The sequence below is a fragment of the Propithecus coquereli genome, unplaced genomic scaffold, assembly GCF_000956105.1.
Source record: "Propithecus coquereli isolate 6110/MARCELLA unplaced genomic scaffold, Pcoq_1.0 Scaffold175, whole genome shotgun sequence".
Lineage (NCBI taxonomy): Eukaryota > Metazoa > Chordata > Mammalia > Primates > Indriidae > Propithecus > Propithecus coquereli.
The window spans coordinates 2109412-2123941 of NW_012142190.1; the positions used below are offsets into that span (position 1 = coordinate 2109412).

The 14530-nt window shown below is 37.5% G+C and overlaps 1 protein-coding gene across 1 annotated transcript in view; it reads left to right on the forward strand.

Moving 5' to 3' along the window:
* The window catches only part of USPL1 (ubiquitin specific peptidase like 1), a gene marked incomplete at its 5' end in the record, with an annotated part of 38890 nt that extends 27032 nt beyond the window's left edge, over positions 1-11858 (forward strand). Inside the window, 3 exons of the mRNA XM_012642121.1 lie at positions 3005-3039; positions 5795-6016; positions 9924-11858. Of these exons, the coding sequence (XP_012497575.1) occupies positions 3005-3039; positions 5795-6016; positions 9924-11827 (2161 nt within the window). The remainder of the gene's footprint in view (positions 1-3004; positions 3040-5794; positions 6017-9923) is intronic.
* Positions 11859-14530: the final 2672 nt, after the last annotated feature.

A 14530-nucleotide genomic window follows, 5' to 3' on the forward strand; every position in this document is an offset into this window, starting at 1 on the left:
TCCTCTGGCCTCCCCAACCCCCCAGGCATCTACTTTAAACTTTCAAATTAAGGTAGTGTTTACTTTGACATTTGAAAATGAAGTACTTATTCTGCCATAAGCAGCCTGTTCTCCTTTCATGCTGGTTGAGGGCTAGGGTTCTTACACCAACACCCGGGCCCATCCCTGTTAGCCTTCCTCCATTTTTCCAATGTGATGACATATTTGGTTAAGTCAGTGCTCAGTGTTTGCATTGTTATTAATGTACGTATATTATTACCTCTCTAGCCAGGCAGCATACATGGTTATGTTTCATTTCTTTTATAATTCTTTATTTTTCCTGGAATTATTATTTGCCTTGTGTTTTCATTTGCTTTGTTTGTAATGCACTGTGAGTTTTTTCCAAATGCTTTAAACACTTATTAATAAATTTTCAACACTCAGGTGCTTCACAGTTTTCAAATCTTTCCCTCCTCCCCCTTTTTCCTAGAAACCTCTCTTCTGTTACCTTTTATTCCTTTGCTCCAGTCTTCTAGTCTATGTTGGTACCTATCTGGGCCTGGTGCGTAAAGGTGTTCTTTATCATATATATGCATTAGTCACTATCCCAGTTTTTAGCCCAGGGCCTCATCCCCACGTCCCACAGCATCTGTTGCCCATAAATATCAAGTCTTTTAGGGGTTCCATGGGGTAAATGAGCTCATCCTCCTCACAGCACACCCAGTCCCTCACCTCAGCCACCCTGCTGTGGAGGTGCCCCTTCTCTCTTGGCTTTCTGTCTTCTGAATAATTATTGACTTCTTGTTTGCTCAGGTCTCCTTTCCCTTTCTTTGTCCTTTTGGACTAGAGCCTTCTTTTCCTTCACTCTTCATTTGATAGCATTTGAGTAGGAGGACAAAGCATGAAGGAAGAGGAGGATCTTGAACCAAAAGTCTGTGATCTGTCTGGGCTGCCCAGTTTTGAGATCTGAGTGTTGAGGGTGCTCTTCAAGCCCTGGCCTTGATGATTTCAGGGGAGGGGTAGCAGGGCATGGGGGTCTGCCATCCTGTCCTAGACCATGCACCTGCCTGTGGCTTCTTGATGTATATGATTTCATCCAGCTGTTTATACCTGCTTTTCCCCAAGCCCCAGCACTGAAGATAGACTCAAATGTTATTTTGTTTGATCTGTTAATTGATTGCATTGCAACATATACTTTTTAATTATACAAGTATATTGCTTTACTTACATTAAAGATTCATGCTGTGATCTGGAAATATATCCATTAGGTAAAACAGTTTTTCAGTGGAAGACATGTTTTGAGTTCCAGTGGGCCAATTTATAAGTGGAATTTATAATTTGGACATTTCCTGTATTCTTCAAGTGAAATTTCTTTAAGTGAAATTTCACTTAAATTTTAAATGACAAGATCTTTATATAAGTCCTTTGTGGCTTTTTACTTTGAAATGTTTATAACTTGATTCATTAGTGTCTAATGGAATTTAAGAACAAATTTAATACAGTTTTTAGGGATAAGTTAAAAGTAATTAGGTCCATCATGATATTGTCTGTAATTAAATCATACAACATTCTAAAAACTAATAAAGTTCCCTAGACACCTTGTCTCAGATAATCCACATCTCTTAATGTCTCCTCATTAGAAAAAGAGTTCATTGATAATTCAGGTGAATGATGCCTTGCTGCCTTTCTTTAAGTCAGTCGTTTAGGAATTATATTCAGAGCCTTGTAAGATGGAGCACCAAGAGCTTAAAATCAGATTTAATCATATTTCACAAACTCTTGAAAGGTTACTGCCACAATCTCCTTTAGGAGTCTGGTTGCATGTTATCCTGGGTTGGCATATGAAAAGCTTATTTATTTAAACCTCTAACAATGACTTTTTTAAAAAAAAAAATAGGATCTTACTCTGTGGCTCAGGCTAGAGTACAGGAACATAATCATAGCTCACTGCAGCCTCAGACTCCTAGGCTTCAAGCTGTCCTCTTGCCTCAGCTTTTCAAGTAGCTGAGACTACAGGTGTGTGCCACCACACCTGGCTAATTTTTTTTTTGTATGGATGGGGGTCTCACTATGTTGCATGGGCTGGTCTCGACTCCTGGCCTCAAGTGATCCTCCCACCTCCACCTCCCAAAGTGCTGAGATTATAGGTGTGAGCCACTGTGTTTGGCCAACAATAATTTATTAAATAACTATTTGTAAAGGATGAGGGAGTGGTAGAAAGAGAAATAAGACATTTCTGTTTTGTGCTTACAGAGCTTATTAAAGTGTCTAATACAGTGATTTTGAGGCCTTCTTTTTTTTAAACAGATGAAATTGCCTATGAAATTTTGGATTAAATACTGATATATAAAATAGAGTTTTGTTTCTTAATTTAAGTCTTCATTGTTTGACAGAAAATGCTTTATTATGTATTTATAAGATCCTCGAACCACCTCCAAAGAACAGTTTGTAAATCTTATGGTTGAATTTTTCTTGTTACATATAATATGAACTAATGCTAATGATTTGAATTATAGCTGATTTTGTTCATGTTTTTCATTTTTCATCATAGTCTGAAATAGTTCAATGATATGATCTAAAATGTAATACGATTTTAAAATTACATTTGCAGAACTTTTTCTGCCTAAAGCATACATATTACAGTTCAGATGTACATATATATGCACATTGTTAAATTTTCATTAAAAATAAGATTTATTATATTAGATGGGATGAAAATCAAAAACTTGTACTCCAGGTCATTAGCGCAAGACTGTGACCGCTCTTTGTGGGACAGGGACTGTTCTCTGCAGTCTCTGGGTATCAGGAGTTAGCACAATCCCTGGTGCTTGCTTTCTGTCTTTTCTATTTTCTTTTCTTTTCCTGAGGGCAGATCTTTATAATAGGAGTTTAACCCCATGTTAGGTGAGTGCAAATGGATCTTAGCTGGAAATCTCTTGTTCACTCTTGGTTCTAGTTGTGTTAATTCATTCCATCCCATTTTCTTGTGGTTGAAACAGACACTAACTTGCTCTCCTCACCTCAGAGCATTATCTTTGACTGACACTCCAGGCGTTGCGGGTAGAAGAAGCCTGAGAACAAAACCTAGGGATAAAGTTCTACCCTCACCTAAGAGGCTAGAAATGAGATAAGCTGGAATTATGGGGAGGAGAGTACTGTGACTTCTAGGTGACACCAGAGTCTAGGGGAACCAAAAAGGAAAATGAGCAAGAAAAGGGGGAAGCTTATTATTTGATTGACTCCAAGATACCATTGTTTATAAGTTTGTACCTTTTTTTTTTTCTCCTCCTGACCTGCCTTCCTGCTGGGAGACTCTGCCCCACTCCACCCAACCCCCCTTGTACCTCCCATGATTTCCTGACTACCATAAGCTTATTTTTTAACCTTTTCTTCCTTGAAAAGCACCACCCCACTGACCCAGAATGTGGACTCCTCCTCTTTCTTCACTCTGACCATCCTGTTCTCCTGGGCTAACCACCCTCATCTCCCTTTAAAAACTCTAGAAAATCAGCAGCAATAGGGGGCCTTCCGATTCCCTTAAAGCCCCTTTTCTACCTTGAACTCTCCAAAATAACCAGCAAGGCTGAGAAAAGAGTGGAAATGCCTTGCTTCTGAGCAAGTGGTGGCTGGGCCAGGTGGGTCTGGCACTATCTTATTAAATTCCGCTGCCCCTAGGTCGTGAGGGCCACTTCTGGTAACTTAGGCTTTGGGTTAGGGATGGCTCATGGCGTAAAGGGGTAATTACTATCTTGGCCCCCGCCCAACACACACACCCAGGTTCTAGGAATCCCAGTCTTAACCTGGGGATAAACTCCAAACTCATATAAACAATAAAAGCCTCCTCCCAGGTGCTGAGAGCCCACCCAGCTTTATCACTCTTTCTCCTTGCCCCCTTGCCAGTAGCCCCACAGGGTGGGGGTTGGAAGAGCAGGCAGGTGCTCACTCCACTCGCTGCACCCAAACCCAGCCAGAGTACTGTTTTTCAAATGTGCCATTAAGAAAGAAATGCTCCTATTTAACTGTGCCATCAACGATAAGGTGCATCCCAACCTCAGAAATGTTAAAATAGCGGGGAAAAAATTGAAATTTATTGGCATTTGGAACTTACAGAGTTTCATAGTTATAGAGAGTAGTATGGAGGCCTTTCTGAGAGTTTTGCCTCCATTTGGGGGTGGAATGATAGTAAAAATGTAAATTTATGATTCTGTTCTGCATCATTTCACTCCATCAGGCTCTGGATAACAGAAGCTAGTGTAATATTAAGAGGATGTTTTTAAATTTATATAAGGGCTCTGATCATGCTTGGCCCTTCTTTTGCTGGATAAGAAAATCAAATTTCTACCCTATGTAGATCTCAAAGTAGGCTTTGGAGGTTTCTGACAAGTCATTTCTTGTTATCTAAGAGAATTTACTTGTATTCAACTAGAGTTTGAGTATCTACTACATCCAAGGAAGTATGCCAAGTGTGGGTTTTGGTTTTGGTGGTTTTTAGTTTTATTAGCTTGCAAAAGAATAGTTTAGAAGGTTTGGAACATACATAAAACATAAAAATGTTTTATGTGTATTATTTTATTGTTAATGCATATCTTAAAATTTTGTAACTAGTGAGATTTGGTAGTTTGGGATCAACAAGAGATCGTTTTCTTAACTACCCTCGGAAGATGCCTTGAAAGGTATTATATGAGACCAGTAGAACTAAATATTAGTAATTAAAGAGTCAGGCAGGAACCAAAACCTGCATATTCAGCTGTGAGAATACATCTCAAGTTTTACTGTGGATCATTCATTCAAAGATGTACACTTCACATTTTAACATATCTGAAATGGGAATACATCTAGAAATTGATGGCATGGTACAGTTTAATTGGCAGTATATTTTCATGGTGGTATATTTTACAATCAGTGACATCTTAAATTCCCTGAAATAGGTATGATTTTTTTAAATGGGAGAATTTAGTGTTATAGACAGTTTGTAAGACCTTTCATTTATAGATGCTTAAATTTTGAGGACTTGATTATTCTGTAACAAAATGATTGACAAGGAGTAATTTATAAATTATCCCTTGTCAGTATGAATAATCTGCATTTTGGACATTGATTCAAGTTCATTTCAGCTCAATAAATTTTGATAAAGTAAGTTAGTTTTGACAGCTGTTTAAATATTGGGAAAAGGAATATTCAACATTTTTCTTAAATCCTGAGAGCTTTGTTCAATTTAGCTATTTGAGACTATTTTCTGGTTCAGCATGTTGCTCTAATGATTAAATGTATTTTTGATATTACGGATGTCTTCAAGTTTATAGGTAAATTGACCAGCATGTTGTATTTGTTTCTCTACTTAAGTACAAATTAAACATTTCCTAAGTAGCACTTTTAATTTGATAGACCGCTCTACTTCCTGAGATAATTGAGAAATAGGCCAAAATAATATTTATTTGAATATCTTAAGTTTGTTGTTTTATTTCACATATTACCTACTCCACCTAACAAAAGCAATTAATTTGAGCGCTTGATGCCAAAGAAAATTCTAAAAGGTCTGGATTTTTTTCCTTGGATTCTACAAAGTAGCTACCATGAGATCTTTAAGCCAAAGCAGCATTGCTGCTTACAGAGCGATTTTTGTTTAATGGTCTGTGTTAGAGCCTTATTGCACGATGGCTTCCAACTGGCAGGGATACCATTCTGAAAAGGGTTTGGTGTTACATGCTTCTTAGAGCAAGTTCTCCATTTCTAATTAAGGCACACATCTGGAGTTACCCAAGAAAAATTTAGTGCAGTTAGCCTTGAAAGTGTTATGGTGACTTTTTTGCTTCAGACCATCTTTTAAATAACCAGACACATGGTGTTGAATTTGACTTCTCTTGCCTTCCTCCCCACAGAGTGTCTCCCTTATTCATGTTGCACTTTGTAGAAGGCTTACCGCAGAATGACCTGCAGCGCTATGCATTTCATTTTGAAGGCTGCCTTTATCAAATAACTTCTGTGATTCAGTACCAAGCAAATAATCATTTTATAACATGGAGTTTAGATGCCGATGGTAAGTGTTTAAAGGTTTTCTTCTATGATAAAAGGCATGGAAACTAAACTCTAGTGTTTTGTTTTTTTTTAATGGCAAACTTTGCCTTGGCTCTTTTTCTGTTTTTGCCTTTGCCTTTAGTTTTCCTCCCCTTACCCCTCCTATTAAAACTTTGGTGGTTCTAGTATGCTTCCTTTTTCCTTTTCTTATATGATGTATTATGGGTATATATGTACGCATGTGCAAATTTCTTTTTTAGAGACAGGATGAGATTATATACTACTGTTTATTTACAGTTTGCTTTTTCCCACTTAGCATTTTTGCTTTTATTTTTTAAACATCTATTTCTAAGACTATTAAACATTAGACTATGTAGCCCTCTTGTCATTGTGAAATACAGTATCTGAAATCCATAGTTCGCTAATAGCTGCAGTCAAGGTAAAGCCTTTATTTAAATAATTAAACTCCCAATAGAAGGCTAAATAAGTATAGTTTGTGAATTTTGGGGATTTTTGCCTTCCATTTGTCTAATGTGGTTAGTATTGAGTTTGTTTCTCTCACAGTGTTCATTTTGTCTTAGATAAGGTAACTCAGTCCCCTGATGTTATATCAGGCCATCAGTAAGGGCTCACTTGATATAAGCATTTTCTGTTGTTAGGACACTTTACATATTTGATATTTTCCTCCTCGGGATGGTTTGGATGCATGACACAAACCGTATTATAAAAGTGCTTTGTAAACTAAAACTTGATTAGGAATGTAATTATTACCTTAAAGTTTTACCTTGTTTCAGAATTTGAGTGGAAATATGTCTCAATAACCTGAGCTAACTTATTTTAACTTCTATTGCAGTCCAAGGAATGAAAGATCCATTTCAAGTGCAGCATGGTTTCCAACCCTGACAGCATATAAGAATCATTTGGTTAGCTTATTAAAAACATCTTGGGGATTGGCCCAAATACCAATATTATTTTAAAAGCTCTTCACATGATTATAATGTGATTCTCATGTGCTCACATGGTAGGGAAACCACATAGGCAAACAAAATATTCTCAAAGTTTTAATAAGTGTAGAATGAAAGTAGATCGAGGTAGTTGAAAAGGGTGTATCCACATAAACCACATACTTAGTGAGTGGTTTTGTTTTGTTTGTATGTATGTGGGGAGGATTAGCAGATTTCTGAGTATATTGTTTTCTTTTTTATAACTTAACTATCAGAGAATTCATACTTCCGTTGTGCGACCTTGTGCTCTTAATTTGTTTATATCAGCTATTTTAATAAGTATTTTAATCTCATTTTTAATTTTTCCCATTGGGGAATTTTTAAAAAATCTGTTTGATCTTAGACCTTTGCTGCTTGTTCTCAGTTACTGATGAAACCTTAAAGTTGTCCAGTCTATTTAGCAAGTAAATTGGCCCGAAGCAGCAGCTGAGGAAAAGCTTTTCTCCTTTTTTGACCTTCCCTATTCCTCAAGATTAGTTCCTTATAGGAAACCTTTGAAGCCTGTGGCACAGTCCTCTTTTTCCTCACAATATTAAGATAATGTCTTTCTCGGCACTAAAAAATGAATGTGATAGACACGTCACATCTATGTGAACTAAGGATTTTTTGTGTGTGCTTTTAGAAATCTTTTTTCAAAAAGGATAGATGCGCATGTATAAGGAAAAGGGAAATTTAGTGCACTTTTAATATTTAAGATTGTTTCTAAACATAATTTTACAACATTAAAGAACACTATGTTGGTTGTCACTTCTCTACTTGCTAAAGCAGTGTTTTCTACAATAACACATTCCCTAGAAAAAATAATAGTGGTTTGGATGCTCAGTATTTTAATTGAAAGCATAGAAAATGTTTTATAGTGAGTATTACGGTGTTTGACATCATGATTTATTAATTTATCACATTTGCTTTCATAGAAATAGAGTAAGCTACCCATTTACTATGCCTCAATTCTGTGACAATATAGTCTTTAAAAATCTATTTCTGTTTCATAGGTATACAGATATAGTAGAAGTGTGGATTTTTTTGAAAAATCAATAATAAAAGCAGTTACTCATCAAGGCCTATAGTTAGATTTTCCCAAATTATCACATGGTAATGAGTAAAATACCAACAAATATGTCTTCCCTTAACCCCACACCACCTATCAGCACCTAGCCACCTTCCTTTACTTCCCAGCCATTCTTCGTATTTTTTATTGTAGTAAAATATATATAAAATTTACCATTTTAACATTTTTCAGTGTGTAATTCATTCGCCTTGAATACATTCACAATGTTGTGCAAAACCACCACCATGCATTTCCACAACTTTTCATCATCCCAACAGAAACTCATCAAACAGTAACTTTCCACTCTCCCCTACAAACCCTGGTAACCACTATTCTACTTTCTGTCTCTATGAATCTGCCTATTCTAGATACCTCATATAAGTGATCATATACTGTTTGTCCTTTTGTGTCTGGCGTATTTAACTTAGCATATTTTCTTTTTTTTTTTTTTTTTGAGACAGAGTCTCACTGTGTTGCCCGGGGTAGAGTGCCGTGGCGTCATCCTAGCTCACAGCAACCTCAAACTCCTGGGCTCAAGCGATCCTCCTGCCTCAGCCTCCCGAGTAGCTGGGACTACAGGCGTGCACCACCATGCCCGGCTAATTTTTTCTATATATTTTTAGTTGTCCAATTAATTTCTTTCTAATTTTAGTAGAGACAGGGTCTCGCTCTTGCTCAGGCTGGTTTCGAACTCCTGAGCTCAAACAATCCGCCCGCCTTGGCCTCCCAGAGAGCTAGGATTACAGGCGTGAGCCACCACGCCCAGCCTACTTAGCATATTTTCAAGGTTTATCCATGGCATACCCTGTAGTAGAATTTCATTCCTTTTTAAGGCTGGGTAATATTTCATTGTATGTATTATCCATTCATCTGTTAATGGACATTTGGGTTGTTTCCATCTTTTAGCTATTGTGAATAATGCTGCTATGAACACTGGTGGACAAACACATGTTTGAGTGTCTGTTTTCAGTTCTTTTTGGTATACACCTACAAGTGGAATTGCTGGGTCTTACAGAATTCTGCGTTTAACTTTTGGAGGAACTGCCAGACTGTTTCCACAGCAGCTGCACCATTTTACATTCCCACCAGCAGTACACAAGGATTCCAGTTTCTCCACATCCCCGCCAACGTGTTTTTTTCTGGTACTTTTGATAATAGCCACCCTAATGGCTGTCTTTTTTTAAAAAGGCATGATTTAAAGAAGGCATGACTACCTTCTTACTCTTAATTCACACCTTAGTCCACTACATAATAACTCCTATTCCTGCTACACCACTGAAATTACGTGGGCAAAAATAACTGCCAGTGACCACGCTGCTGTAAATAATGGACTCTTCACAGTTCTTGTCTTAATACTTAAGTATTTGATACTGTAGACTCCTCTTAGTCCTTAAATTTTTCCTTTGACAGCCATTACCTCATTCCCACTTGAAAAATGCAAAAACAGAAGCTGAGAGATAGGACAAAAATTAAAACAAATGTTGGTCCTTGAGGTGTCAAGCTTCATTTATCTTGATATATGGAACAACTTACTCTGTTTTCTGATGTTGGATCAATTAGGTGTACTGTATTCTAAGTCCCAAAAGTTAAATATACTGTCTTGATTTCTGTGGGTATTATAGGAAAGAGTGTAAACTATCCAGAAACTGCCTCGGTTTTTCAAATTTCTGAATATGTTCTAGTCCATAACTGTTGTTATACAAATAAGGACATCCACATTTGGGAGAGAAGGATGGTGACAGGACAAGGCCATGTATTAAAGTGTTCTCCGTTGGTGGGGATTCAGTGATATAGCAGTTAAGGAGGCCAGAAGAAAGTTAACCTAGGATGGTGGTTTTTGAATGTCTAACCTCCTTTACTTTCTTACCCATCCCCAGGAAGCTGGCTGGAAAGTGATGACTTAAAAGGCCCATGTTCTGAAAGGCATGAGAACTTTGAAGTTCCTGCTTCAGAGATACATATTGTTATTTGGGAAAGAAAAACATCTCAAGTGACAGATAAAGAAGCTGCTTGCCTCCCGCTTAAAAAGACTAATGATCACCATGCTTTTGGTAATGAGAAACCAGTATCTCCAGCTTTGTGTTCTGCGGGTGATGCTGCCTCAGCTGAAACAGCCCCAGTAACTCACTCTACAAATACGTCAGTTGCTCCCCAAGCTCTTCCACAGGACGAAGCTGTAGCTCATGGAGAGCATTTACTTTCAGGTCCAAAAGGTTTGGTTGACAATACTATTTTACCCTTGACACTTGAAGGAACTGTCCAGCAAACTGCCTCAGTTTTTCAGTTTAACTCTGAAGTTTTCCTGTTAGCAAATAAACCTGTGGCAGAAAATACAGGAATTGTCAAAACAAATACTTCTCAGTCACAAGAATCACTAATGCCTTCTTCAGCATCAGCTCCATGTAAAGAAAATCTTTTCCAAGACCAATTAGTGGATCTAAACTTTCCATCTCAAGTGGTAAATACAAACATGCAGTCAGTAGAGCTGAATGTAGAAGATACTGTAGGTGCTAAACCTGTGAATAATACTCACGCCGCTGGTCTTATACAGGGAATGAAGTCAGTAGAAATTGAGAAGGACGCTCAGTTAAAACAGTTCCTTACACCAAAAACTGAGAACTTAAAACTAGAACAAGTTATATCTCAGGTATCTAATTTGAAGGAAAAAGAAACTGCAGCGCATTCTCTAACCATGACAGCTCAGTCCTTGCAGAATCAGTCTGTGAAAGAAAATCAGAAGAAACCGTTTGTGGGAAGTTGGGTGAAAGGCTTACTAAGCAGGGGTGCTTCTTTCATGCCACCTTGTGTTTCAGCTCATAATAGAAACACTATAACTGATTTGCAGCCTTCAGTTAAAGGGGCGAATAATTTTGGTGGCTTTAAAACTAAAGGAATAAAGCAGAAGGCTAGCCGGGGGTCCAGGAAAGCTCACAGGGGTGCAAGTAAGCCTCCTCCAGTGAGTGAGCCTCCACCAAGTCCTCCGTCGTCGGGCAGCACCGCCGCTCACCCACACATGAGTGCCAGCGCTGCTTCTGAAGGTGTGAAGAGAGGTGACAGTGCCTCACACGGAGCTCACCTCAACCACAGGTCCCATGGAAATGAAAATGATGTTTCTTCAGCAAACCACGGAGACTCAGTTGAAGGTCAGATTCATAAACTTCGCCTAAAACTTCTTAAAAAACTAAAGGCAAAAAAGAGGAAATTAGCTGCTCTTACATCTTCCCCCCAAAGTGGAAAACCTCCAAGTGAAAGTTTAGAACATGCGCCCCAGGGAGGGTCTCCAAATGACTGTGAGTCGATAGAAGACTTGTTAAATGAACTACAGTATCAGATTGACATTGCAGATAAGAAGTCTGGATGCACCACTGTTTCTGGTGTTTCCCCGTACAATAGTCAAACTCATGAAGAAATTTTAGCAGAATTATTGTCTCCTACATCTGTTGTTTCTACAGAGCTCTCAGAAAATGGGGAAGCTGACTTTAGATATTTGGAAATGGGAGATAACCATATACCAGCTCCAGTACCTGGTAAATTAAATGATATTTCCCAGAACACATATCTGGGACAGGACCATAATTATTGCAGCCCCACCAAGAAAAATGCATGTGAAGTTCAGCCAGACTCCCTAACAAATAATGCCTGCGTTAGAACATTAAACTTGGAGAGTCCCGTGAAGACTGATATTTTTGATGAGTTTTTTTCCACCTCAGCATTAAATTCTTTAGCAAATGACACATTAGACTTACCTCATTTTGATGAATATCTGTTTGAGAATTGTTGAATACTTATTAACTCTTTAATATTTATTATTACTCTTAGAAAAATTATGTTTTCAGGTAATATTTATACACTGGTCTTGTGTTAATAGCCATGAACAAAATGTAAGCGACTGAAGATTTTACCTTTGGTTGTGCCCGTGAAGCATGTAATTTGTTTCACAAATTAAAATAATCAGTAATGTGTTCTTCTTGGGTTTCATTTTGTACTTGTAAGAGAATGAGGATTTCAAAATGTTTTTAAAAGATGAAAAGTGTTGTCTCATTTCTGGCAGTTGTACAGTTGGGTGCATTAAATTGCTAGATTTGAAATTTTGGTTATATTCAACAGTTTATATAAACTTAAGTTGTTGTATACGGTATATGAATGCCTGACGGTTTTCCTTATGGTTGTGTGGTCTTATGTGAGGTCCCAAACCTGTTTCTTACACAAATAGAGTGCTGTAGAAATATCAACTCCCCCCCATACCACTTGTCTTCTTTGTCTCTCCTTACAAAGGATGGCAGGAAACCTTATTACTAGAACTTTGAGTAATGTTAAGTGATCAATAAATGATCTTTAATAGGAAAAAGTAATCTGTTTTCACAATGATGTGCAAAAAGTTTACATGTTATCGCTATCATGAATACCATATTTCTCCACAAGACATTTCTATAACCAAAGTGACATCATTTAACAGTCCTGTTTTGGGAGAGTATAATAACCAGTGCTTAGATGGCTTGCTGTATGTTGGGTTCTGTTAGATACATGAGACAGGTGTTAATTCATTTAAACCTCAACATCCCTGTGGGTGAGACACTTTTTACCACATTTTACAGATAAGAAAACAGTGCACAGCTAGTAAGTTGTAGAGCTGAGATTGAGTAGAGTGTTTATTATAGCAGTTAGAAGTGCTGAGTTTATCAATATATGTTCTACCTCTCAGGCTTTATTTAAAGTTTGAATACCCAAACAGCACTACTGCTATAGTGATTTGAATTAACAGTAGTTACTGAGGTTTAAGGGTGGCAGTCAGTGGTCTTGGGGTAAAATACTTTACCAAGGACTCAGTACTTTATAATTTATTTGCCAAATTTTCTCCTAAACCTTTTTTTTCTGTTCACAAAAGTAATACAATTTATTGTAAAGAAAAGCTGAGAAAAGGTAGGAAAACACCAAGAAGATTTTTGATCATCCATTTTAATCTTAGTGGTAACTACTGCAAACATTTTCATATTTATGCATATGGACTTTAAATAAAAGTGGTATCCTCTTGCATATTTCTATGATCTGTTTTTACTTAATGTTTAATGAGAATTTTTCCAGCTCAGTTTTTGACAACTCTTTGAATGGTTATCATACTACATTGTATGGATAACCATTGTTTCACTGGTCTTTTTGGATAACCATTGTTTCACTAGTCTTTTTAGATTCTGAGATGATTTATATTATTTAGCTATTGTTAATTGCACAGCAGCCATTATCCTGTTTATAAATTTTTGCACAGATCCAAATTTTATTTTCTGAGAGTGGAATTGGTCAAAGGATGTGAACGTTTGAAGTTTGATTGTATGACTGGCTTCCCTGGACCCTCAACACTAGATATTAATAGTAACATTGGTGGGCGGGGACCATCCTCTGCTGTATTTGTTTATATTTCCATGATTACCAGTGATACTGAACATTAACTATTACCCAGTTGAGTTTCTTTGAAGAATTGCTTGTCCGTCTTTGCTTGTTACTAACCCATTCATCAAGTACTTGTAGATTACTGCTAAGGGCTAAGCCTGAGAATGGAGGAAATTCTTGCCCTTTAGAGTTTACCTTCTATACAAGGAGATAAATATTTAGTGGTAGATGGTAATAAGAGATACATACAGTTAATTCTTGTAATTTTCAATAGTTAGGGACTATAAAGTTGCCATGAACACTGAATTAGCAAATACTGAAATAATGCTCCTAGGGGAAATACAAGATTAGGTTCCTACTAGCCTGTGGTCACAACAGTTTTGTCAACCAATCAATATATGACTTTGTATTTTGTTTCTATTTAAATATGCCTTAATCTGTTGATTCATTACATTAACATGACCAGCAGGCCTGTAACTCGGGCCTAAACAAAGCTTATCTGACACAGTTTTCTCCATAAGGCGCATCCCAGCCTCCTGTGCTTTGGAACGCTAACCAGCACTTCAGTACTGCACTTTCAAACAGTGAAATAAAAAAACAAAAATACAAGAAATAAAGACAGTCATTTTCAGTAGGAGACCTGAAAGAAGAAGGTGGGCTTGTTCGACCTCAGCTGGGAAGGTGACTCAAATTTTTCGGTGCTTGTCCAGGAATGACCACAGCACTACAAGTATTGATTTTTTGGGTTCCAAATGTTAGCAAGTAGGTGAATTAGCAAACATGGAATCTGAATAATGAGGATTAACTGTGTCATGTCAGATGGTACTAAACACTATGGAGAAAAGGTGGATGAGTGGGAAGAACTATCGTAGACTGGGTGGACTTGGAAGGTTTCTTGGAGGTGAGTGACATTTCAACGGGACTTCTATGAAGTTAGGGTGTTAGCCATATGACTGGAGGAGGAGCATTCCAGGAAAAGCAAAAGTCATGAGGAACAAGTGTGCTTGGCATATGTCTTAGTCTGTTTCAGCTGCTATAAAAAAACAACTTAGACTGGGTAAGTAAGAAATTTATTTTTCACAGTTCTGGAGGCCAGGGA